The sequence below is a fragment of the Coturnix japonica genome, chromosome 5 (assembly GCF_054131305.1).
Source record: "Coturnix japonica strain WE chromosome 5, WE-NBRP24, whole genome shotgun sequence".
In the NCBI taxonomy this organism is placed as follows: Eukaryota; Metazoa; Chordata; class Aves; order Galliformes; family Phasianidae; genus Coturnix; species Coturnix japonica.
Genome location: NC_140667.1, coordinates 26,246,940 through 26,271,716, shown reverse-complemented (window position 1 = coordinate 26,271,716; position 24,777 = coordinate 26,246,940). Strand labels below are relative to the sequence as shown.

Below are 24,777 nucleotides of genomic sequence, written 5' to 3'. Positions count from 1 at the left end.
AGATTCTAAAACATGAGTCGAAACTACAGGGATTTCCTATTCCCCAAGCAAATTAGACTTCTGTAGGGGAAAAAGGTTATCATGATATTAGTCAGGTAAAGGAGTCATTGGCTTTGGTGACAGTTTGAAACCTAAAATAAAAGCTAAGCCTGAGCTTCATGGTTTCTCCAACAAATTGGAACCTTCCCAAATTCTTTACCTCTTATTTTTCAGATACAGCACATTTTATTCATCCACCATACCACCATGCTAAGAAGTAGTTTCTATAAAAGGGTGATCATTAATGAACACTTAGCTCTTATATAACTCTCCCCACTACAAGACTGGCTTTTCAAGCATTAATTAATCTTCCTCCACATTCCTGAGTAGGAAATACTCATTTCAATTCTAAAACAAGAGAACCACAGGGAGGTTAAGTGGCTTGCCCACACAGTGATCTTTCGTCATTACCAGGATTAGAATTCATGAGTTCCAGCACCCAGACCAATGTTCACATCACATCTTTTTCATTCTCTGAGCTGACAAAAGCATAATGGAAACTGGTTGCCCCAGTCAGAAATGTATGCTAGTGATTATGGTCTAACACTACACAGCTCATACATAGTAACTGAGAGGTTGCCTTTCATAAACTTTGCTGGGTGGCCTTGCCTTTCTTTCAGTGGCTTTGACTGTTTTATCTTTAATTTTCCATGCTGAGTAGGCTCATCATCCTTGCATGTGGTAGATTTCATCCTGAATCTCAACACCAGGAAGTTGACTTCAGCTTTAATTAGGTAGCCAAGCCCAATGAAAACAGTAGGAGTTTGTAGAACATAACCCACTCCAGTTCCTCTTGCATTCAGAGGACATATTTTCTACAACCTGAAGTGAATGTAATCTTAGAAACAAGCTAAGTAAGTAAGCACTAACATGGCAGTGCAGATCAAACAGCACAGATGAGAAAGATTTTATTAGGTTACCAGACACTCTCCTATGAAGAACTTTACATTCCTTCCAAGACTGAAATGAAGAAACTACACAACTGTGTAATGGGAAAAAAAGAAAAAGAAAAAAAGAAAACCATAATTTGCAGGCAGTTTAATCACAAGCACTGAGTATTTCATAAAAGAGAGTTCTGTTCTAAGATCTGGCCTTTAACAGCCTGTAACTCTTTGGATAAGCAAATTTTCTACCTGTTTATGCTTCTCTATGAGTAAAATTAATATGAAATACTTCCCCTTCTTTAAAAGGAGGTTTGAAATCTATGACTTAAAAGATTTCCTCATCAAATATTTAATAGCTGTGTTGCTGTCATTTTGAAATTGTTACACATTTGGTCCTTGGCAGGCTGTGAGCTATGTTCCAGCCAGCTCTCCACATACATTTTGCACAATCTGTCACCAGCATGACACAGAAGGAAACAATCCATGTTTTTAGTGGAAACAGGAAATTGAGGGAGTATAAGCGGGGTGTATTTTTTTTCGTTTTCCTTTCATTTTAATTTTTTTACTGAATCCAGTTCCTTCATTGTCTTTACTTTTCTCCTTTGACTCCTGCTCTTTATTCTTAACTGAGTTGTGTCAAATACGAAACTTAAGTCAACTGCTAGCAGGTAGCCATTCCTCAAAATTAGCTTCCTGTCCCACCATTCTCTCTGCTTCAAACAAATCCCATTCCTTGTATTGCCCTGTTTTGGTGATATAATTTTCACTGTTACATCTATGTCCACTCTGCATATCTAGAGATCTCAGATGTTAACACAATGAATTTTGATCTCCACATATGGAAAGGCATTATGTTTGTACCTCTTTGATCAGCACCATCATGCTACACACCTCTTCTACCAGAGCAGTTACTTAGGGTAGTAAATAGTCTTTGTTTCTGTGTCTCCAGAGGGACGAGTCCCAGAAGCTATCTTCTGTATTAAGATCACATATATTCTGAACTCCAAAGCAATACACATACAGGCTGTCAACAATGCCTATATCAACCACTATATACTTCCACGTTCCATAAATAGCTAGCAGCATCAAAGGAAAAAGCAAATACACTGTAGGAGCAGAATCAATCGTTACAGTCAATTCTATTTCCCCTCTTCCCATGTGTCCCACTTGAGACTTTTTTCCTGTCTGATGTTGGATTTTCTAGAGTTAATGTTGTAAATGAATGCTAAATACTGCAGCTATGGTGGGAGAGTTCCTTGTTGGGTTCATCTGAACAACCATCTTATTCTAGATCTTACTGCTTATTAACTACTTAGAGATTCACTGGAAAGGATAATACCATGAGATTATTTAGGGCTTACACTGCTAAAGTTTAAAGGGGAGCTGAAGCCATGATGGAGATTTATAAGAAGCATGTAAAAGCATAATGCTAAAATCAAGGCATTTTCAAATAAGCTTGTCATCGTGGCATTTAATCGAAGGTCTGTTCTAAGAACCAGCAGTAGCAGTGTTTGACTCATTCATAATATCAGTGAGAATTAAGACAACAGATTAAGTCTCAGAAAACATAAAATCAGTCCACAACATGATTTATCTTGCAAGTCTTTGCTATTCCAGAAAACTTTTCAGAGAATCAATGAGTTAATTTTTAAAAAGACTACAGTAGGATCAAGTCCACTTCAAGGAGAAAAGAAAGAAGGTGAGTGAAGTTATTAAGGTAATTACTAGAGGAGTCACTTTGTGATCATATACAGGAAAATAGTTCCTAAAGAGTAGGTCTCAAAGAATTACATTTGGCAAGTCATGCTAGAACAACATAAAAATTAACTTTCTAAAAGAACCTTAGAGAGAGATCTTTAATTCACACTGAAACTCAGCAGAATTCCAGCATTTGTTGGCAGAATCTGTGATGCATTTAGTAGAGAAAGGGAATGGAGAAGAATAACCCTAGAGCTCTGGAATTTCAATACCCTGTCAGCTGACAAACTCACAAGAAAAATCACGGGAATGTTTCAAATGCTAATGATTTGAATGTATGGTCAAACATTTTCATAAACAAAATTATGTTCTGAATAATTATTATTAACTCATCAGCAAGTTCAAAGTGTTCACCAAGAGACCAAGCTTTATACGATCTACAGGCAGAATACAAGCAGATAGGCACTTAGTGGTATATTTACAGAAAACAGTTTAAGAGCCTACCTCCGGTGGAAATCAGCGAGAACTAGGAGCCTAATCTTTTGAAAACTTCATAAGGCACTTTTCTGCATCTTCAAGTACCTGAAAGAGTCCATTTTGGGCCCAATGCTTGCCTCTATTTTTACAATTAATTTGGAGGGTGGAATCGAGAGTGAAAGAATCAAACATGCAGAGAGCTGATTCTTGGAGAAAATCTCAGAATAGTAATTACAAATATATCACGCAAGCTTTATCAATCAAAAATTCTTTCAAACAGTAACATGATTAGTAAATATTAACACGACATCTAGTAAAACATCAGTAAAACATGGTATAAACAGGAGAGGGCAGTATAATGAGGAAACTAAAGATGAAAGATATTCAGACTCAGTAGAAATAGGTGGATCAGCAAAGGAACAAGAAGTTACAACAACTGGTCTACTGAATGCGAACTCAGGTGGTGGACATAGGTGAAAACTCTGCCACTGAAACATAAAAGCACAGCACTGGAGATGAGTGTCCTGCATTGCAAATGGGTTTACTAGATAAGCTAAGAGATCAGCTATCTCTGTACCTCTTACAGATATATAACAAAGCAACAGGCACAAATCCAAGAACTATAGGTAGATATAAGTGACACATACATGTATCTGTCATTTATCTTTCTTCAGAGCTGCTTCATACTCAGAGCAGCACCTTCTACTTAGTTCTGGCCACTGCTATTTAAATAAGATCCTTTGAAGATCTTGCAGAGAAAAGAAACAAGCTTATTAAAAGATTTGAAGAAAACACAGGTGAAATAAGCCACAGTAACTGTTTTCAGACATAGAAAGGAGATAGCAAAGAAAATTCACTCTAAGTAACTAGAGAAACCTGAAACTAATTATTTATTTATTTATTACAAAAGAACCAGCTTCAACAAAAGACCGTAGGGATCTGTGTCTCCAGATGTATGTAAGGCTGCACTAGCCACTGATCCAGCAGAGATCATAAGAAGATTTCAGTCAGTTCTCATTTTTGGACAAGGAATGGATCTGAATACATATCTCAGCCTCAGAGGAACTGTAAGTAAAGATTATTATACAAACATAAGTTGTTACTCTAAAATTGCAACTTATACAGAAATAAAACTAAGAGGAGACAAGGATATGCAGGTAAAAGGGAAAAAAAAGAGAAAGGAGCAACTTCTTTTTGAGATGGGCAGGAAAAATTTCCATAGACTGAGAGAAAACAAAGGTGGAAGTAATTATGTGTGTTGGTAAGTCACAGTAGGGAAATGAGATGAAGCAGGCAAAGGAGAAAATGAGAAGAATGAACGCAGGCAAATGTGGATGGGCAGCAGAAAAGTTGGTAACTTGTGGAGGTTCAGCACAAACTAAGTAGCATAGCTGAAAGGAAGTAGACATTCAGTCATGAAGTTCTAGTGCTACAACTGACTGCAACTTTTAAATCAGAAAACAAATCTCCAGATAGAACTTCAGATATGCTCCCCATCCCCTAACCCCCCCCCCCCCAAACACAGAGCCCCTCACCACTAAGTAAATAAATAAATAAAACATAACACGAAATATGAAGATAGTAAAATGATTTTCTTTAACTAAAAGACTTGGTGGGATGACAGTACCCCAGTACATCATTTGGCAACTACACAAAATCAATTCTTGTTGCATATGTAGGTATGTAACATTCATTCATGCTCTTCCTCCTTTAAAATCCTATGTCCAGTTTATCTTGAACAGCTGTGGTCGAGTATCTTCACCTTCTCTGGACTGACACCACAGATCTTGCTTTGTTCCTCAAGCCTGTTTTTCACTGTCCATTCAAACATCTGCTCTGTCTTTTACCCAATTATTCAGGCTACATTTCAGTCTGCTCTGATACAACAACTGATCGTTCTGTGGTACCATTTCCTGCCTATGCCCATCTCATACCAGGCTTTCCTGCCACCTCTATTACCCAAGCTTTTTTTCTTAAGATTGGCCAAGGCCCAATGCTGTCCAGTGCAGCTGGTGAAAATCTAGCTAACTAGTTTTCCACTTGCCATTTTAATGAAATAAATAATTTCATAATTATGTTAGCAGCTCTGAATGACCGGATAATTCATTCTGAACTTTTGATACAGAATATATTCAATAAAATTAACTGAAGTTTAATTCCACAAAACAAGCAAGAAATTAAACAGAGCTTCCACCTTTTCTTAAGAACATCAGATGACACAAAATTTGAGAGCTTTGCAAAGATCCCTCAAGTACAGAGATTCCAATTTCTGGTCACCTTTAACACTGGGATATGAATTCATTTTTGTGTATAGCTGAACCCTTCTTCCAACAATGGTACGCCACTTCAGAACTAACACTGCTGTCTTACATACAAAGGACAGCATTGGCTGGATGCAGTTACTGCACCATTTTACTGGTATAGACTAGATGTTCCACAAAACCTTTCCATTCCTGATGAAACTTAGTGATATACACTTATTTGCTACAAATACAAACATGAAAAAATGTGCATTTTTGTGGTCATACATTTAAATACCGAAAATAATTTGGTTTAGATATGCTTATATCTTCTTCTTGGTGATCAGATTCCAAATTCAAATACCAGAAAGCATACAGTGAAAGCGACCTGGAGGTAAGTTAAAGAATATAGAGAAAAAGTAATGACTGTCCATTGTGGTAATTACTTGTATCAATAATGTGACTGAAGGAATAATGTTCTCCCAGACAGGAAACAAACCAATTATTTTTTGCCTGTATGTTTCCACATAAAACAAAAATATCTGCCTAAAACATCTCTACATGATGAACTGCAAACCGACATCTAAACTATTGTGATCATGCCAAGATTTATCTATAAACATATTTAGCAGATTATTTCAAAGAAAAAAATTGATAAAGGAAATCATTTATTGGTGCAGTGATCACCCAAGCAGAAGAGGAGCCTCAAAATGACAAGCCAATTACTCACAATGAATTATATGTAATAGTTCTAAAGAAAGTAAGCATGGGCAGTATTCCATTTCAGGACGATGGCACTGCAATTGCAACAGTTCTTCTGTTCCACAATCAGGTATGGATTCTGTTAATACATAACCCTATTCTCAGCTTTCTAGAGTAGAAAATGGAGTAGTTAATATGTAAAATCTGGATTCTAGAACTCTTTGTGACTCACCCTCTGACTACACGTTTCTTAAAAATGAAAAGTAGCAGCCAAACGAAATAGGAAAGTTTAAACCTCCAAAACCAAAGAAGAAATTTATGCTTCAAAATGTAAGCCAAGGCAAAATTCCATCATTACAATGAAGTACCAAAACAGAGACTTCAGCTCAGATTTCTGCCGCCTGCTTTGGAAGCTTAGATTTGTATCTACTTAGCACAAATCACTACTATGCATGTTGTGAGTTCTCTCCAAACGCAGAACAAGATTAGACAGTAAAGAGACATTATGCTTGGAACAACTGCACTATTGACAAATGTCCTTGGATTTATAGAGGGATTTTCCAGAAAAGTGGTAAAGATAGTTATGTGTATACCAGCAGAAGAAAGCTCTGGAAATCAACAAGATACAGAGTGGCCTCCTATATAATCCTTTGGAGACAGACTGTAGTTCTTCAAAACAAGCAAGAGCAGCTATTTAACCACAGTAGAAATCTCCCAGCTCTTCAAACAAAGAAGAGCTCTTCCTCTTCAGTTCAGACACTGCCATTTATGTGGAAGGCTCTCCACTTCTACTCATTCCCAGTAGCACTAAGAAGATTTACCTTGCTGTAGCAATATACCCAACATGTTCATCGCGGTACTATGCATTCAATTGGTCCCACTATGAAAGATTATTTGAATATATGAGATATAGGTTTCATTTACAATGCATGTCGATGTTTCTGCATGTTTTTAACATAAGCAGAAAATACCCAAAGATTGACAAGTAGTGGAGATAGGGCTGTTCTAATTTTCCTCAAAACCACCAACAACTTTTAGGTCAAAAAAATTTAAGACTTCCTGTTATTCTCCTACTTCTATTAATTTTTGTTATGTCATTGTTGCCCTGTATGATAGAATGCACTCTAGTACAAATTGTTACTGCACATACACTCTTAGCAGGCCTTAAGATGGGAAATCTTGAAAGCACATGGGTAAGATAAGAGCCCCTCCCAGAAATGACACAGTGAAGCAAAAAAGAACGTAACAAGAAGAAACGCACCAAGAAGTAGTTAATAAAAAAATACATCGTGTACTAAATACTGGAGTCCTTCTTCACATACAGGACTCTGGCATCTTTTGAGGTAATGCCTTACTTCACCTGCAGTCCCACAGAAAGATGTCAAACAGCATAGTTATATTCAAGGGGAGTGTGTATCAAAACAGAGAATTCTAATTGTGTTTCCTTCTTAGGAGGGCTCAACTCCCGATGATGCCACTGGAGTCCTTTCTAAATAAGGGATGAGAATAAGACCTTCAAAATTTAGCCCAGTGAGATTTCCAAAGGACTGAAGGGAATCACCAAGTATGTAAAGTGATGTAAGGGTGAAATAACTTTGTCAGACATTTTTGAGTTATGCTGTTGTTCGTAACTGTCTGGAACAGGGAAAGAAATAGAGGGTAAATCTCACATGGGGGAAGGAAAAAAAACCTAGAAGTCAGAAAAAGAGAAGGAGAAAGAGAAAGAGAAAGAAAATAAAAGATATGATTTATTATAGCACAAAGGGAAGTGGAATCTTGCTGAGGAGTTTATTTTACTTCCTTCACGCAAAAAAAAACCAAAACAAAACAAAAGAAAAAAAACCAAAACACTAAGAGCAGCAGTAGCTGGTGGCAAACATGCAAGTCAGAGAGCAGCAGAATATTTTGCTGGAAAAGAAAAGATGAACCCAGAGTGCACCGAGCTGGCAGGACCAGGCTGGAAGCGGAGTCAGCTGTCTAGGTGCTACTTACTGTCACAAACATAGGGTTTGTCATGATCATCCTGGGAGGCAGCATCATTTCGTCTCCTGCCACCTCCAGATCCCCGAGCCTGCAAGAACAAGAGGAATGTTAACATTATTCCCCTGCCCCTAAATTCTCCAGGTGCCCCTCACCCTCCTATGAAAAATGGCAGTATATACTAAACAAACCCTCAGCTTCCACACAGGTTTATCAAGGGTGGGTTTGACCCTTCAGCTCCTAAGATATGCACTATGTTAATGGACCTTGTAACGCAGTAGAGATCCTCTCCACAGATAACCCAAACAGTTCATCCTTAGCAGTAGATCACTGTCAGCAAGTATTCACACGAGTATCATTACACTTCCATTTTTAAAAAAAGTTCAAATACCTTTCTTGCTGAATATGAATGAATGAATAGATGAACTGGTGGTAAAGGATAAATATAACTTTCAAACTAGCCAGCAAACAGGACTCAAATAAAGCAGAGGTAAAATTACCTCCTTTAATATTTTCAGAGGTGGTGAGGAGTTGTTTTCTTTGGTTTCCTAGCTGAAAAGCACTGTCTCAAAAGGGCCTTCTAATTGGGACAAAGATACTATGGCTAACTATAAAATTGAGCCAGTTAGTGGAAAAGATTAGGTAATACGGCTACCTGTAACTGCAAAGAACTGGAATTACCCAGAAAGGTCTCTTTGCTGTTCTGAGTTCCTAAAACATAGCCAGTTGACAGTCCCAGAAACTGAAAACCTCTATTTCTCCACAGCACACACTGTTCTGTCCTGAGCTCTAGGGTTAAGAATGGAATCCAGCATCAAAGCCACTTGTTTCTAACCCTTCTCAGCTGAGATGCCAACAAGGGGATGGTTCATATCTGTTCAATGGGAATAGTTTTGATGTGCAACTGGAAACTGAGACAAGGCCCTCAATTCCTTAATGTTAATGTGCTATCTGCAGATGGCAATAATTTAAGACTTGATCTTCATGTGAAGAAATACTCTGCATGTGGATGGCTAGGTAGCCCCTTGGAAATACTGTCAGCTAATCTGTTCCTGGTTAAAAGCAACAAAATGGTCTTTGCTGCTCCTATTAATCTGTTGATTTCTCTCATCCTAGACAAGGTCAGCTGACTCAAATCCTTCAAACTTTTGCATTTGAAAACAAGAAAGCTTCTTCAAGTAAAGCCAGAGAAGATGTAGAAATTAGTTCCCTAGATATTAAGCAGTCATATAATCTCTGTCCCTCTTCTATGGATTTGGGACTGAACCTGCACTATTTGAGAAGCATAAAGGAAGTTTTACACTAGCCTTACCACAGTCTATCGAAACAGGGTTTTAGACAAACTTCACATATTATTTCCTTGGGATTTCTCACATCTAACTCTTTACACAGTCCTGAAGGAAAGACATGGATTCACAGGTCTCTGGATGGGGTTTGTACTATTAGGTATGACAAACACAGCTCTGCCTTCTGCAAAGAACTCTGTACAGATCAACATATGTGCAAAGTGAAATTTCTAAGGGTGAACTGAAAAACAGTTTTGCCCTGGAAAGAGACTCAAAGCAACAGTTGTTTGGTGGAAGCTACTTCACTGACCATATCACATTAAAAATCAGTTTACTAGCCTACAATATTTTTCTCTTTGACTGTCAGCTCTGTAAATCCCCTCTGGGCTATGAAATCAATCTGAGGCAAGTTTCTTTCTTCAATCACTACTGCAAAATGTACTGCAAGCTGAATCTAGGTCTCTGGCAGCTCCTGTACAACCTTCAGCTCATCAGAGAGTCTTCACAAACACAACTGATTATCTCTTAATAAATATTTCTTCTGACACCTGGATTAGGACCCAATTTCCCTATCCTACCAGGCTGCATTGGCTTTTCAGGGCTGTGAATAAACTGTAAAGTCTTTTCTGTTGTTGTTATTATTAATCAGTAGTTTTGATTCTACACACCTAGAAAGGGTCTGTTGAGTAAGGACATTTCATTTTTACATTGATGCCTTTCAGAATAGGATGGCAATTTAAGGTTTGTTGCTTGTAGTTTCACTAGTCCTGCAGCCAGCCATTCCCCTTCAAACACTTCTCCTTAGAAATGCAAGGGTACAGCATTCATGTCATGACTGCATGTCGGGTGTACTTTTTCATGCACTGAACAGAGGGGGATTTCTCAAGTCAATGACTTTCAGTGGGAGCTGGACTCCTAAATGCACTCAATATCTTTGAAAAAGTTTTAGGGGATATTCAGCTGAGGAGCAAGCAGTCTGTACAGGTCAGTTGCATTCCTCTCCTGTCTCTTAGCAAAATGTTCTTTCTAGCTCCTATCACATTTTTCCTGTCTACCACAGATACTAAAAAGCTCCTGTAAATCCATTCCTTCATCCTTCAGTGTCCTTCCTAGTGGTTCAATGATGTCAGGGCCAGTTTTGAGGGGGTAGCAAACTTAGCAGCTGCACCAGAGACTTTCATCTGTGTGCCACGTGCTTGCTGTCGGCACTCTGGTCTGCTGAATTCAGTCATCCATGACTGCCTTCATTTTTCTGACAGGACACAGCACAAGCTACGAGACATGTGAGGCCTGGGAGCCACAGCACAGCAGCCTTGAAGCAGTCCTGAAGCAACCAGAGAGGGTGGCCAGAGGGACAGATGGAGGAGTAAAGGATTAAAAATAAAATCATGCTGTAGGAAAAGGAAGGGGCATTGGAATGTCCAAAGCAGTAGATCTGCCACATTAATCCTTCATCAATGCTGCCAGCCCTCACTCCTTCTCTGAATCCCCAAAGGCCACACTCTGCAGGATCTAGTTTCCTACAGATATCCTTCCCCTCTTCTATCCTCTAAAAATACCCTGACCACCTCCTTCCCAGAAATGAAGTGCTGCCCAGGTTTCATATCCCCTAATTTCAAATCCTCAGTCCCAATTCCCTACACTGGGTCAGGCTTACACTTGAAAAGGGTTGCTTGAAGAGCAACAAAACAGCCATGAACAGATGTAATTCAGGCTTCAGTTCAGGCTTACCAGTTTTCAACAGCTAGGAATCTGGCCCTAATTTTGAAATCCTAATTCATACCACATTTTACTTTGGCTATTGATGCCATCGAATAAAAACAAAAATTGCTCAAAGTATTTGGCATTCTTCGAACTTCTCTTTTTTACACCAAATGAAGCCAGGGCACTAGCAGAGCAGTAGTTAGCAACAGAAAAGGCAGGATATTCTGCTGTCCCTGTTCTTAATAGGGGGCCAGTTCTAGGGCAGAAATAAGTTGTAAATCTATGGTTTAAAATGAATAGGACACCTACTCTCCAACTCCTTTCCCTACTGCAGGAGAGAAAAAGTAGCAGATATTCTCAAACAGTTTCCCAAACACAGGAGTAGAGCTTTGCACATAGTAACTTCAGGACTGTGTTTGTATAGGCCTGGAATATATGCATACAGTTAACTCCCTTCTCTTGAGTAGGCTATCTTTCATAGCTGTTCACTCTCCTTCACTTACCCTAATCCACATGCACAATTTATGTGAGAGCAGCTTATTAGAAAATACTTGTTAGCCTTGAATACTTGTTAATAGCTACAATCAAGCTTGTGTGCGTGTATCAATTCTAAGTCCTCATTTTGGTTACTGGTTCATACAAATTTTCTGAAACTTACATTTTTCTGGAAAATTTTTTTCCAGGTGGGTGTCTTTGGCTAAGAAAGAAAGAAAGAAAGAAACTGGTTCAGGTGATTTTGAGAATAAGGAAGGTGAAATATATACTTATCCAGTTAATATAGTGCTTTGATCTTATATTAAAGAATTTAAGCTCCAAAATAAAGAGGAGCAGAAAAACTGAAACAATACAACAACAGAAGAAACCAAAAGAGAGGGTTTGATGCATAAGTACATTGTAAGTATTCAATGTGGTTTCATGTTCCTCTCTTACTCAAAAGCTATTATATCCTGCTTATTTGGCCTAAAATGTGGCCCTTCTTGCTTGACTTCTGCAAACACATCAAAAGGTATTTCTTAGAGCTCCTGTGCCCCTGCAGCATCTACTTGGAACCAAGGAGAGATGAAAATGCTTGAAACTTCTGAGAATTATGTTCATTTTTATTCAGATGCCTAGCTTCAGGGGCCACAATTAAAAACGCTGATTCCAAGTTTTAAAACATTGGCTTTATTACTTAACTGGCGCCCTGCTGAAATTGTGAAAAGATCTTAGGTAAGAGAAGGGACACAGACTCCCCTAAGGATAACATCGCCCATTTTAAGCAAATGGAAGATTTGCCAAAGGGTTCAAGAGGGCCAAAATGTCAACCACAGAGTGCTACCTTGGAGAAAGCTGCAAAACATATTAATGCAGTTCAAGTCACTTATATTAATATTATTTCTCTCTTTTTTTTTTTTTTAAATTGGTAAATGCTGTTTTAGAATAAGAACATCGTAATAGCAGGATGTCACCATAATTATCACACACAAAAATTATAAATATGTCACTATAAATTATTCATCCCAAATTTTTACTCTTAGTGTAGTCTCTTCACATTATAATTTGCAAAAAATAAAGTATAGACATATATATATATATAAATTTGACTGCATCACTGAAAATTACCTACATGGATATACACTTTGCATATACAACACATGTTAAAAATACAAAGCTTGCTTCCTTCCTTTCTATTCAGTTGTACCTACCCGTCCTCTTGGCCTGTTCTTTCGTTTTGGAATATCCTCTTCCAAATCCTCTTCTTCATTCACTTCATCTGCGTTTTCATCATTTTCTAAAACCCTCTGTGGTTGAACAATTAAATGGGAATGGTTAGAAGAAAAGATGACACATACAAACAACTACTGCTCTTTACCATAGAGACTGCAGGTTATTAAATTACACTTGATTAATGATATAAGACCAAATAAGATCCCAGAATCCCTATTTCTTGTTGCTAAAGCAAAATCTGCTTTCCCTTCCACCCTCAGTCCTTCAAGGAGTTCTTATTAAAAAACGCCACTGGTAGCAGTCAAATAAGGAAGAAAGATCTCTAAAAAGCAGCAGTGGCATCACTGAGCACTGATATCCCAAGACTACACAAGCAGTACAGTGCTCAAATGCAGGCCTTTCCTGGGAAATTGTTTGCATGACTTTTCGAATTTGGTTTCTTGAGCCATTGTTTTTCTCTAATGTTGACAGTACACTTTAACAAGATGTATATCAGTTGCTGGGGATTTTTTTTCTTCTTGGAAGCAAAAACAGACAAAATTCCTCTAGATATATCCCAGCATTTTCAATGAATCTAGAAAGCAACATCTTTCAGTTCTTACATAGTTGGCACAACTCTGAAATCTGGAGAAAGGGATTTGCAACATGTGAATCACAGAATCGTAGGGGTTGGAAGGGATCTCCAGAGATCATCGAGTCCAGCTCCCTCTCCCCCCCACCAAAGCACGTTCCCTACACGAGGAATACTGAGTAAGTGCAGGCTTCATTGAAGCTGATGAGAACAACAGTTATTTCAATTAATTATTTAATAGGAATAACAATGAAAATTACAGTAACAATTCATCGTCTCATATAACAGTGTCAGGGAATTTCAACTTGACCTTTTGAAAGGTCCTATATAACCTATATAACCTCTACAGAATGAAATCCAGGCCAAAACATGTACAAACTGGACATGGCACAGATGATGGCAAGATGAACCATCACAACACTAACATAGAAAAATGCTGTGCCAGAACTCCCTCGACCTCTGGCATCCCTGTTGCAAATAAAGATAGGAGTTGGAGCTGCTCTTGCCATTCATTATGTGGATGCCATGACACCATTCACATAAACTACGACATTTTCAGATTCAAATGCATGACTTCAAACTGATGGAATGGCTTTTCTTCAATCTTTTACTATTTTTGTCACTTCCAGTTAACAGCTATTTGAGAGCCAACATAGGAAGAACATAGGAGCAAATCACAGTGGCTTAGTTTTCTTCCTACACATCTCAAGCACTGAATTCTGAATTTGTGGGAAAGACCAGAAGAGAAACTTAAAGATAAAGCCTGTGCTTGGAAGACCAGCCATACATGTTTATTCTTATTCTATCAGATAAACTTTTAAGACTATAATAGAACAGTGCCTTTTTAAAAATGACAGATACTTCTTTGAACACAGTAAAGGATCACCTCTTCATCTGGTTTTATCTTTTATCTTTAAATCCCAGGAAGCTATTAATACAACTAGACCATTATGAAATCTAACTTCCCATAATACTTGACCACTACGCATTAGAAGGTGGAAGAGCAAACAAGTTCCAGTTCTACATACATTAAATAGTTCTTTAAAATTCACACAATTACAGACAACTTAGTCTTAGATAACTACAGCACTTGGAATGTATTGTGCATGAAGAGACTAGTGCTATGTAAGAAAATATGCAAACTTACTGATATGAATCTATACTTTTAACTGTGCTTCATGTCTTAAATGAGAGGAGAGGAGAGGAGAGGAGAGGAGAGGAGAGGAGAGGAGAGGAGAGGAGAGGAGAGGAGAGGAGAGGAGAGGAGAGGAGAGGAGAGGAGAGGAGAGGAGAGGAGAGGAGAGGAGAGGAGAGGAGAGGAGAGGAGAGGAGAGGAGAGGAGAGGAGAGGAGAGGAGAGGAGAGGAGAGGAGAGGAGAGGAGAGGAGAGGAGAGGAGAGGAGAGGAGAGGAGAGGAGAGGAGAGGAGAGGAGAGGAGAGGAGAGGAGAGGAGAGGAGAGGAGAGGAGAGGAGAGGAGAGGAGAGGAGAGGAGAGGAGAGGAGAGGAGAGGAGAGGAGAGGAGAGGAGAAAAGGCTGACACCATATTGTATTTGGGGCAAGAAGGAGCTAGCTTATACTAATAATACTGTGCAGGAGAAGTTAAGGAGTGTTACAAACCACTTTCTTCATTTTTCATTCCAGCATCAATTTAAGACACAGAGCGTTAAGTAACCATGTGCAAATTTGATGACACTGCCAGGATAATCACATGAATTCCCAGCAGAAAGGGTTTAGCCTCTCTGATACATGGTCAAAAGGTTATTTTAAGCCTTCTGCAGCAAATGATAGAGACCCACATTCAATACTAATTTATGGAAGGACAGAATCCTCTACCCTGTTAAATACCAGCTATACATGGAAAACTTCCTCTTTAACAGTGTTCCTTTATCTGTGTTACTGGGAACAGAAGTCCTAAGTTTGCTGCCATCAGCGTAACACTGGCAAATAGATCAGTAGGACTGATCCTCAAATACTATAGATTTGAAGCCTGCCCATATCAGTTTTATTTGGCATGGGCAAAATTTGGCAACATCTTGTATCTCATCCAAAATGATAAAGATAGACATATTGCTAATGGTTCTCCCTAAACATCACTAGCATAGTGATTCATAGCACAATGGTGTTCTACCATCACCAAATTTTTGCTGCTGTTCCCACAGGAGAAGCTTGCTTTCCTAGCAATTTAAGGTGCCTATGTGAAGTGGGAAGCCCTTAAGAACCCTTTATATTAGCTGAATTCCTTCTGTGACAGAGCAACAAATGTGTTTCTATTTTTTATATTGTTAAAGGATGAAATGGAAACTTGACAAATATTCCTATAACTTTCAAATCATAACACATATAAAGAGGTGATTCTTTTCATTACTAATAATAACTGAGATAATTAACATTAGAATATATTTATTTATTTTGCTCAAATATTTCCAGAAGGATTCTCAGTATAACTGAAAACAGACAAAACAACAGTATTATTATTATTATTATTATTGTCAACTGCTGCAAATATGAGTTCAAACCCATGTTCAAACTCATTATAATTTTCTGAGACTAAAATTTGGTTTATGGCTGGGACCCATCTCTACTTGTCTGTTCTGTATGCAGTTGTCTCATACTGCTGTAAATTCCAACACATAAGCTGAGCAGAACACAGTCAAGTGACTGAGATGTTTGTGACAGAAGAAAAAGAGAGTGAGATCCTCAGTTCATTTTGAGCATCACAGTGTAACACAATGGTTTGACAACATTTTGACAGTAGAATGACACAACCATCAACAGATGAACTACACTGCAGTAGGACAAAATCTACTATGCTTAGAGACAAATCATAAAATTCAGCACTGCTGTCAGGGCACAGGTATCTCCTTTACCTGGATTTCTTGTATAGGGTCTTCCTCTTTAGTGTCCATCTTTTTATCTATTCCCTCTCCACGTAGCAAGGCTTCCAGTGTTGTACTTTCTGACGTGAAGCCATCTTTTTTCAGAGGCAGATCAACTTCTGAAAAACAAAAAACACCAACTTCATGTATCTCCCCTGGCAGCTCACAAGTAGAAGGACAGAGCCAACAAGCAGAAGACTGACAAATGCTCCAGCTTCCTGTATCTTGAAGGAGAGCTCTCCAAATCTCTAAGAATTCCCTTATGAGATTCATTTCTATCTTGCTGAAAATCTGATATGTTTTGAAAAGCTGTGTTAGCTTGCAGGACAAGACGGCCAGCCATAATACATCAAGAGGAAATAAAAGGAGGGGGAAAATACTTTTCCCTAATGTTAACTCCCTCTGTTTCAATTAAAAAACAAAACCAAGTCTTTCCAAGACACTGAAATAACAAATATGAAGATCAGATCTTTTGAAGCGGAGAAGTAATTCCATGCAATTTAGTATCTGGCAGAGTTGTTATGGAACAGCTACAAGCAGCATTTTCTCACAAAAGGGCTTAGTCCACACACAGGGAAGTAGAAACCTAGTAAGTGGGGCCAATCAAAAACAAACAAAACAACCAAATGGAATTTTTGCCTTGAATTTTCACTGAATATTGACTTCCATTTTTTACTAGATAAAATTTTCAGTTTGTTCGAAATGGGACTGTGCAAATGAAGAACCACCAGCAAACAGTTACAAGCGCAGAACCTAGTCTGTGTAGCTGGATGAACCTCAGCCACTGCTTTACAAACTAACAGGTGTCTCAGGGGCAGGCCTCAGGCATGGGACTTAAAATGATAAAGAGGGTTCATAAGGTAGCTTGATGCAACATGCCATGCAAGTGAAGGTACAAAGCATAAATCCCCTTAAAAATTCTGTCACTAGATTATGAGACGGTGCAGCAGACAGGCAAATATAGCATGTTAATTTTAGCAAGATGTTAAAATACACCCAGGCAAGAATTACATTTTCTTCTTGGCCTCTACCCTACTTGTGTAGGTGTTCATTCAGAGCAATCCTATGGCAGAAACACATCCCAAATGTCTCTTTACCTGACAATGCCAAAGCATGGATTTCTCAAGCTCTCCCTCCTTTCTAAAATTAATTCCTTCCTCTTAGCCAATGGATTTATCAAGCAATAACGTATAGAATTGACGCTTTACAAAACAGCATCTGGTGTCCTGATTTCACAGTTCTGTTCACTTTTCACCTTATAGGTCTGTATTGTGTTTCCCAATTTGCTTGAGGCTGGCCTGCTTTTCTATCACCATGAGTTGTAAACTCCGTAGGACATAAATTTGTGTGTTTATAAAACCCCAAATCACTCCAGCAATCCAAGTAATGAATGAACACTTCCACCTGAGACAGTAAATTATAATCTGCTTCCTGGGGGGCAACTGTATCCTTACATAAAAACCTTTAAGCCAGTCAGCTACTCAAGGTCCCTGATCAGTGCTTCCAGAACACGCTTGCTCAAGTTTTCTGAAGTGAGAGAACACTGTTCAGCCAATAACCACAGAAAACCCAGCAAAAATTCCAGCAAAAGCTATTGTATTCATGGAGGGAGAGGCCGAGTACAAACCATGCAGAATATTCAAACCACTGGGATTTTCAGAGGAAACTCCCAGAACAGCCAACACAATGGGAGGGGATCAATTCTATTGACCCCCTCTCATCACAAGGAGGCCTATTCAATCAGGCCTCTGTTTTTAACATTAAGCTCTGCACACACTCCCCTACTATGCCACCTTTTCTAACCTCTCCCTTATTTGGGCTAGAGAAAAGACAAGTCAATGGGGAAGCAGAGACCAAAATTCCATCTATGAACTCCTGCTACTTCCCTCTGGATGCTAAATCCAAACATTTCAATAGAAAGAAAGGACTTCAGACTCGAGTTACGTGCAAGTCACAACACTTGAACCTCAAGTCACTAAGGAACCTCCACAATCGTATCTGGCCATGGGTTAGGCTGGTTTCAAAGTTCTGTACCTAGGTGCAAAAGGGCACTTGTTTTGTATTGAGAACCTTGCAGGACTGCAAAATCCAACAGGTAATCATATTCTCAGCAAAGAAAAGAAGCTTCAAGCAAACTCAAGGGCAACAGTAACAAAGGTGTCTTCACTATGACAATCTGTGCCTGTCTCTGATAAACCCAGCAAACAAATGCATTAGTAAAGGAAATGAGCAATAAAAGGAGGGGAGAAGTAAAACATATATGAAAGTAAAACTACTTCCTGTTTGTTCCAGAAATATTGAACATTTGTGGGGAAAAGTAGGCTTTAAGGTCAAAAAAGAGCATCTGTTTTTAAAAGGCATTATCTTAAAAGGCATGCTACTTTCCAGCAGAATCGCTCCAGGAAGATTTTTCATCCAAAAGTCTCATAGTGTTTTCCAGTTATTAAATTGAACATCCCATTGACAAGGTAGTGTAAGGTAATACTTTTATACCCACTTTATTGATGGAGAGATTCAGTATCTAAAAACTAAATAGCAGAGAGGAAACCTTGGGAAAAGAAACTCAGGACAGTTGCCTCCTACCTACCCATTGAGTTAACAGCTATTCAATTTCTTTTATTTCCTTCTCTGCCAGTAGCTTCTATGGGAAATTTTCATTCCTAAGTAGCTCTAGAAAGTGGGAAATGGCAAACTATCTTACCTGAAGTGTAAAGTTTACAGCTTAAGAACCTATGAAGGTCCACAGACACATTTGTAATGAATTCTGTTTCGGTAATGAATTCAGTCTTTCCTGGAAGATGCCTAGTCTCTAAAGGGAGACAGTAATGAAGTCAGGAAAATATATTTCCAAAACACTTATTGAATCCTCAGAGATAAAAGTGTCCAAAAATCTAAAAGATGGTTCAGTTAACCTAGACAAATAGTTCAATGCTATCTAATAGGTCTGACCTGAGGGATAAATGCAGTATCACTTCCAGTTATCCTACATCTAGTCCCTTTGGTAATACACAGAATAGCCCATCCTTTTCTGAATTTTGATGCACTTTTGTCCTCAATACCTTCCTACCAGAGTGAGTTCAACAGTTGAACTACGGTTTGAAAGATGGAGCATTTTGCTTTATTTATCGTCTGTCCCTTTGTTCATGCTATAAGATAAGGAAAATAGAAGTTCCTGACCAAACTTTTTTGTCATTTCTGTCCAGTTCTTTCCTTTCAAAGACAAACAGCCACAGACTTTTTTATTTCCCTGCCATGAGAGATTTTCCATGGGACTTTGTCATGTCAGATCTTCCTGAATTTCTTCTCATTCTTCAGAAATCTCATCAAGATGGACCAATACCACATCCAGTATATTAAGATGAAGCCACATCCTCCACTTAAACAAAAGCATTAAGCTGTTCTTTACATTGTCCACAGCAATCTCTCTCAGGCGTATGCACTGCCTCAACAGTGCCCAGGGCTGCATGATAGGCAGAATTAGGAATCTTGTAACAGGGACAAGGACTTCCAGCAGGTAACATTCCAAATGCAAACTAAGATGTCCATCCCATTGCCCATTCTCAATGGATATTCATATCCCCACTATGAGGCCCTCAGACAGGAATCTCCCTCCCCTGGCCAAGATTGCTCTAGATAACTTTGTACTATGAACAAATTTTTGTATTTAACCACTAAATCTCTCTCTCTCCAAGTGTTTCACTGCTAAGTTTCACTGCACTGGAACAGAAACCAAACCGTGATGCACCCACTGTTAGCTTTTTTCTTTTTTTCTTGTGAAATTGTTTGTTTCACATTTTATTCTAGAAGTTTTGATCCAAGATAATGCGTTGTTTATTTTTGGAGAGGACCAAAGTTCTTCAGAAAGTCTAAGTAAATTGTCAACCTCCTTATCTGCTAATCCTTTACATACCATGTGGAGAATTTTAAGAGCGGTGAGATACGATTTTCCTTTGGGAGGAAAAAAAAAAAGTCAGTCAGAACCTCCTATATCATCATTTCCCAGGTGCTTCACTGCTTACACCTAATTACAGTTTCAATCAATTTCTCCAGTGTTCGTGTAGAATTTATGGCTCTTTAAATTCTTGAATCAAATCCAAATCCACTTTAAATATAGGTAATAACATTTGCTACTCACTAATTGTTCTAAATTCTTTCTGTTATAACTCCTAGTTTGTATCACAAGCTCTTCTTCACACATAGCAATTTCATGGAACATAATCTTTATAACAAGTAGTAACTACTAGTAAAAGCCATATAGCTAAAAGTTTACTCTTTTTTAATATAACAATTTTAAGACAGTTTGTAGTTAGGTTCCCTTTTGATTAGTATAGCAAATAAAATAGCATTTGGTTAGTGAAGGAGATGCAGGGAATACCACACACTGAAAGCCAGAACTAAGCAAAATAAAAGAGTATATCAACAAACTCCATCAATGAAAACAAAAATGTCATTTAAAACCTCTTCCTGTTTAAATAAACCAAGGTATTATTGGTGTCACAACTAAACATTGTGCATATAGTACAATGCAAATATGTATGTCTACTGATAGTTAAAATTTATCTTTCTTAACTTGGCAGAGTTCAATTTGATGATTATATTAACATGGTTATTTTTGCTTACTGGCCCAGAGCAAAAACCTCTCTATTTATCAAGATCAGTAGGCTGCAGTGGTAGGATCTGAGCAAGCATCCATGCCAGCATTATTCCAATATCTGCTTTCTATGGATATGCCATGTCCAAAAGAATCGCATTTCCACAAATCCTACAAAATGGTGGTTTTTTTCAAGTTTTGATTCACCAAAATAGCAGTACATGTCTGTCCTTAAATGTGTTAAATTTGCTTTGAGATGCATTGGAGCTAAGCAACTTTTCAATGTCTCTTTGAAAAATAAAATAAAAACAACCATCCCTTTTTCTATACAGCATAACGTATTTGTTTTACAATGGATCATTTCCATCTCCACAGTAGCAGCTGCCACCCAAGCCATCATCTCTTTGCACTCCTAAGCAGCTCCATTTCCAGTTCTAATTGGGAACAGAGATACTTATTGGGTGAGTTCCAGCATGATCTATCATGCCAGAGACAGCTACTATGCAAACCAAAGCAATCCGGCTTCCAAAAACCCTCTTAGACAAACACTGACTTTGCACATAGATTTTTTGTGTGTTTGTTTCTTGGTGCTGTTTTTTTTTTTGTGTGTTTTTTTTTTTTTGGAACATAAAAAGTGCCAGAGGAAACAATATATTAGGAGTCCATGAAGTGTTGTTTAAGATGGATAAATCCAAAGATATTACCTTAAGAACCACTGGCTCTTTAAAATCATATAGGTGGTCTAAAAAACCACCTAATTCACAGCAAACAGAACTACTGCTGAGCAAATGCAGCCACTAAGCTCATTAAGAGGATGTGGCAGGATGTGTTTGAAAGTGCAGCACAGTGGCTCAGCAAGCAATTAAATCCCATGACAGTTTAAAATGAGAATCTATCAGTGTCACAAGAGTGTGAAGCCTCAGCATCTCTACTGTTCCCACCCCCAGCATTTTATTTATGATGGTGTAGTGGGAACATGGGAAGTCAAAAAGATTATAATGAAATATGCCATATAAAAACCAGATTAAGCCTGCTCTTCTTTTGGGAAATATGCAGAGAGAGAAGCTGTCTGTTAGCTGTCGAGTTTGCAAAAGATACCATCTTTTGGGATGGTGCTCTCTGCCAGCAGACAGAGTGCCCCAGGGGAAATGGTGGTGAAAAACCCAGACTAGCAGCATCCATCCATCCATCATATGCTCATCTCCACATCTCCAAGGCACAAATATAGCGTTAGAGTGCAAAGGGTGGGGGCAGGGGAGACGGAATCCCTTAAGAGAGAATGAGTAGACAATGCTTTACATTGAATAGCAGGATTTTGCAGCTTTTCTGTATGGACACAACCAAACTCTCCTCAGCACGTTTGTTTGCATGTTTGTTACATTCATGACCAGTACAGCGATTTGTTACTGTCCTTGGAATGGATGCTTTCAAAGCAGAGACGAGAGCCAGGTACACTCTAAAGACAGGGCTCTGCAAGCTTTGCCCTTAAGCATGTTGCTACCAGCTCAGCACAGTACTGATCTCCATTCCTTCTAGAGATCTCCAAAACTTTACCTTGACTGCACCATCACCTGCTAGCCCAGGTGCAGATGCTCGATGCCAGTGTCCTTATGCTCTAATCCTGGGTTTTCATGATCCTTACCATCTCAGCCTGTTCTCCCAGCATCACTGCACCCATCTGTAACAAACTTCACAGTGTCAGCTCTATACTTCCAGTCTTCACCAACCCGATCCATAGGACCTCCAGCCACTCCACCCTTTCCTAAAACTAGACTGCTACAGACACAGCTTCTCATGATGGGTCGCTAAGGCCAAAAAAAAAAACACGCCCCTAGACACTTGCAAACATCAGATTTGCTTTGTTTTTAATCCAAGACAGATACAATAAATCCATGACTGGACAAGAGATTGTAAGGCTGCTTCCTTAACCTTAACCCTTTCAACTCTCCCTCTAGCTCCACCTTCAAACCTCAATAGAGCTGTTACAATCACAAGGTAAACAGTGCCAGGGTGAGAATGAGAATCTGGTCAAGTAGAAAAATAAACATGTTTTAGAAGCAAGACTACTTGAAAACAAGTACCTGCTACCTCAGCTACCAGTCATTTGGGGAGGAAAGAATAGTTTGGAGGACTTCATTTAGTGAAAATTCTCTTCAGGGGCACAGTTCAGCTCAGCTCTGTATCCACATGGTGCAACATACTGAAACCATGAGATTCTATACTACTTCAAAATGAATTTCAGAGATTACTGTGGTGTGACCTAGGGAACACTGGGAGAATAAAAAAAACCATAGCACCTCTTACTTCAAAACTGCTGCTCACATGGTAAGGTTGGGGGAATGGGGCAGGGAGAGAAAGAAGTGGAAGGAGACAGAGGAAGATGTGATATAGGGAGGCCATACACCTTCAGCCTGAGCATAAACTGCAGAAAAATCAGAGGATAGATTTGAATTTTAAAATCAGGATCCAATGGAAAAACTCCATCAATCCCTAGCTAAAATATGCCTCAGGGCACTTCGACACAACAGGAGGGAGAAATAAAACTGCAAAAAAGAGCAGAGGCCCTCAAACATAAGGTTAAGTATTGTTTAGTTTAACCCATCATCAAAATGTGGACTTTACAAGCAGCTGTATTTCTTTGGCAGGCTAGAATGCCTCTATAAAATCTCACAATAAAATAAAAAACAGCCCTCTTGTTGGTTGTCTCTTAGAAGTTCTTTACAGATTTATTTCTCAGCAAACATATAAATCATTGTCACATTTAATATACTGTACCTGCTTTTCAAAGACTGCCAAATTACAATATCAGACTAAATGTTGGATCAAATAACTACCCTCGAGGTTCAAACTGTAAAAGAATATTTCCTTTCAGTAACATTATTATAGCACTCACTTGTTTTCACGGTTGCTCTTGTATTTGTGCTCTAGATGGACTCAGACAAAGCCAGGACTTCAGCAGAATAAGAACAAGCAAACACTGTACATAGTATCAGGTGACAGAGGCTGGATAACTGCTGCAACTTAGAGAAAGTTCCTGAGTATATAACCTATCCTTCCAGGCTTTGCACCACCCTTACATCACTTCTGGCTTATTACGGAGTGACTGAACAACTTGGTCAACCTATCTGCAAGTAGTTGTATAGGTAGACTCACACAGATGGATGGGTCTTTGGCCTTTTGACCCATTAGAAGAACCAGAACCTATTTATTGTCCACTACCAAGAGACCTATCAGCCACTCTCACAATGCATGCCCTGCAGATACTAACAGAGAGTGGGCCTTTGCTGCAACCAACAGTACAATTTCTGTACGTGACAGCACTGAATCTAGCCTCATACATAAACCATACATAAGAACAGCCATACCTTAACCTTGCTACAAATTCTGTGACATTTTGCATAGCGTCTCCTCTTCCTTATCAAGGATGGTGGAGAGGATACCTTTAGTAGCAGATAAATGTCTGTAATGCAGTTATCTCTCAACTGCAGTGCACGCGCATCCCAATTAATTCAGACTGGGCCTAGCAGAGCCGGCATTAAACCAGAGCTGATAAAGCTGCCAAAGCCAATCTGAGTCCAGCAATATTCCTGGGAGCCTGCACTGTGTTTTCTCCTACTTTGGATTGCAGGGGGTTATTTGCCTGAGTGCAGAGCTCAGCTCTACCCAAGTTCATATGCTCATGGGATGCTGCAGCTCAGTTAATGATGCCCTTCTAAAGCCCAGAGTACCAGGGAGCAGGCAGAGACACTCAAGAAGCTTGAAGGCTTGGATGCAGCAGGGTTTATTAATGCTGCTCAGCTAGACTACAAGTGTCCTGGCCCTGGTACTGCATTTGTGCCAGCAGAGCTCATTCAGCACCCACAGCTCACTAAAATGCCAAACCTGCATAAACACCACTGAAGAACAGAAAAGCAACAGCAGTGACCAATTATTTTAGCAGGGAATAGGAAACAGCAATCTGAGACGATACCCTTGTAACTGCTGCTGTCCTCCTATGTGATCTCAAGCCAAACAAAGGTACC

At 38.9% G+C, this 24,777-nt stretch overlaps 1 protein-coding gene across 8 annotated transcripts in view; it reads right to left on the bottom strand.

Moving 5' to 3' along the window:
- The window catches only part of DPF3 (double PHD fingers 3), a 158,294-nt gene that overhangs the window by 47,120 nt on the left and 86,397 nt on the right, over positions 1-24,777 (bottom strand). For 4 of the 8 annotated variants that reach the window (XR_014946611.1, XM_015864660.3, XM_015864664.3 and 1 more), the window contains exons 4-7: positions 16,156-16,283; positions 12,696-12,791; positions 11,669-11,707; positions 8,033-8,111 (exon numbers count right to left, since the gene is read on the bottom strand). Coding sequence is in view for 6 of the 8 variants with exons in the window: in XM_015864660.3 (XP_015720146.1) it covers positions 8,033-8,111; positions 11,669-11,707; positions 12,696-12,791; positions 16,156-16,283 (342 nt within the window). In the remaining 2 variants the exon portion in view is untranslated. Of the gene's footprint in view, positions 1-4,030; positions 4,164-8,032; positions 8,112-11,668; positions 11,708-12,695; positions 12,792-16,155; positions 16,284-24,777 lie in introns of those variants that run through there. The other 4 variants (XR_014946612.1, XM_085548942.1, XM_085548943.1 and 1 more) reach the window with 2 other exon arrangements.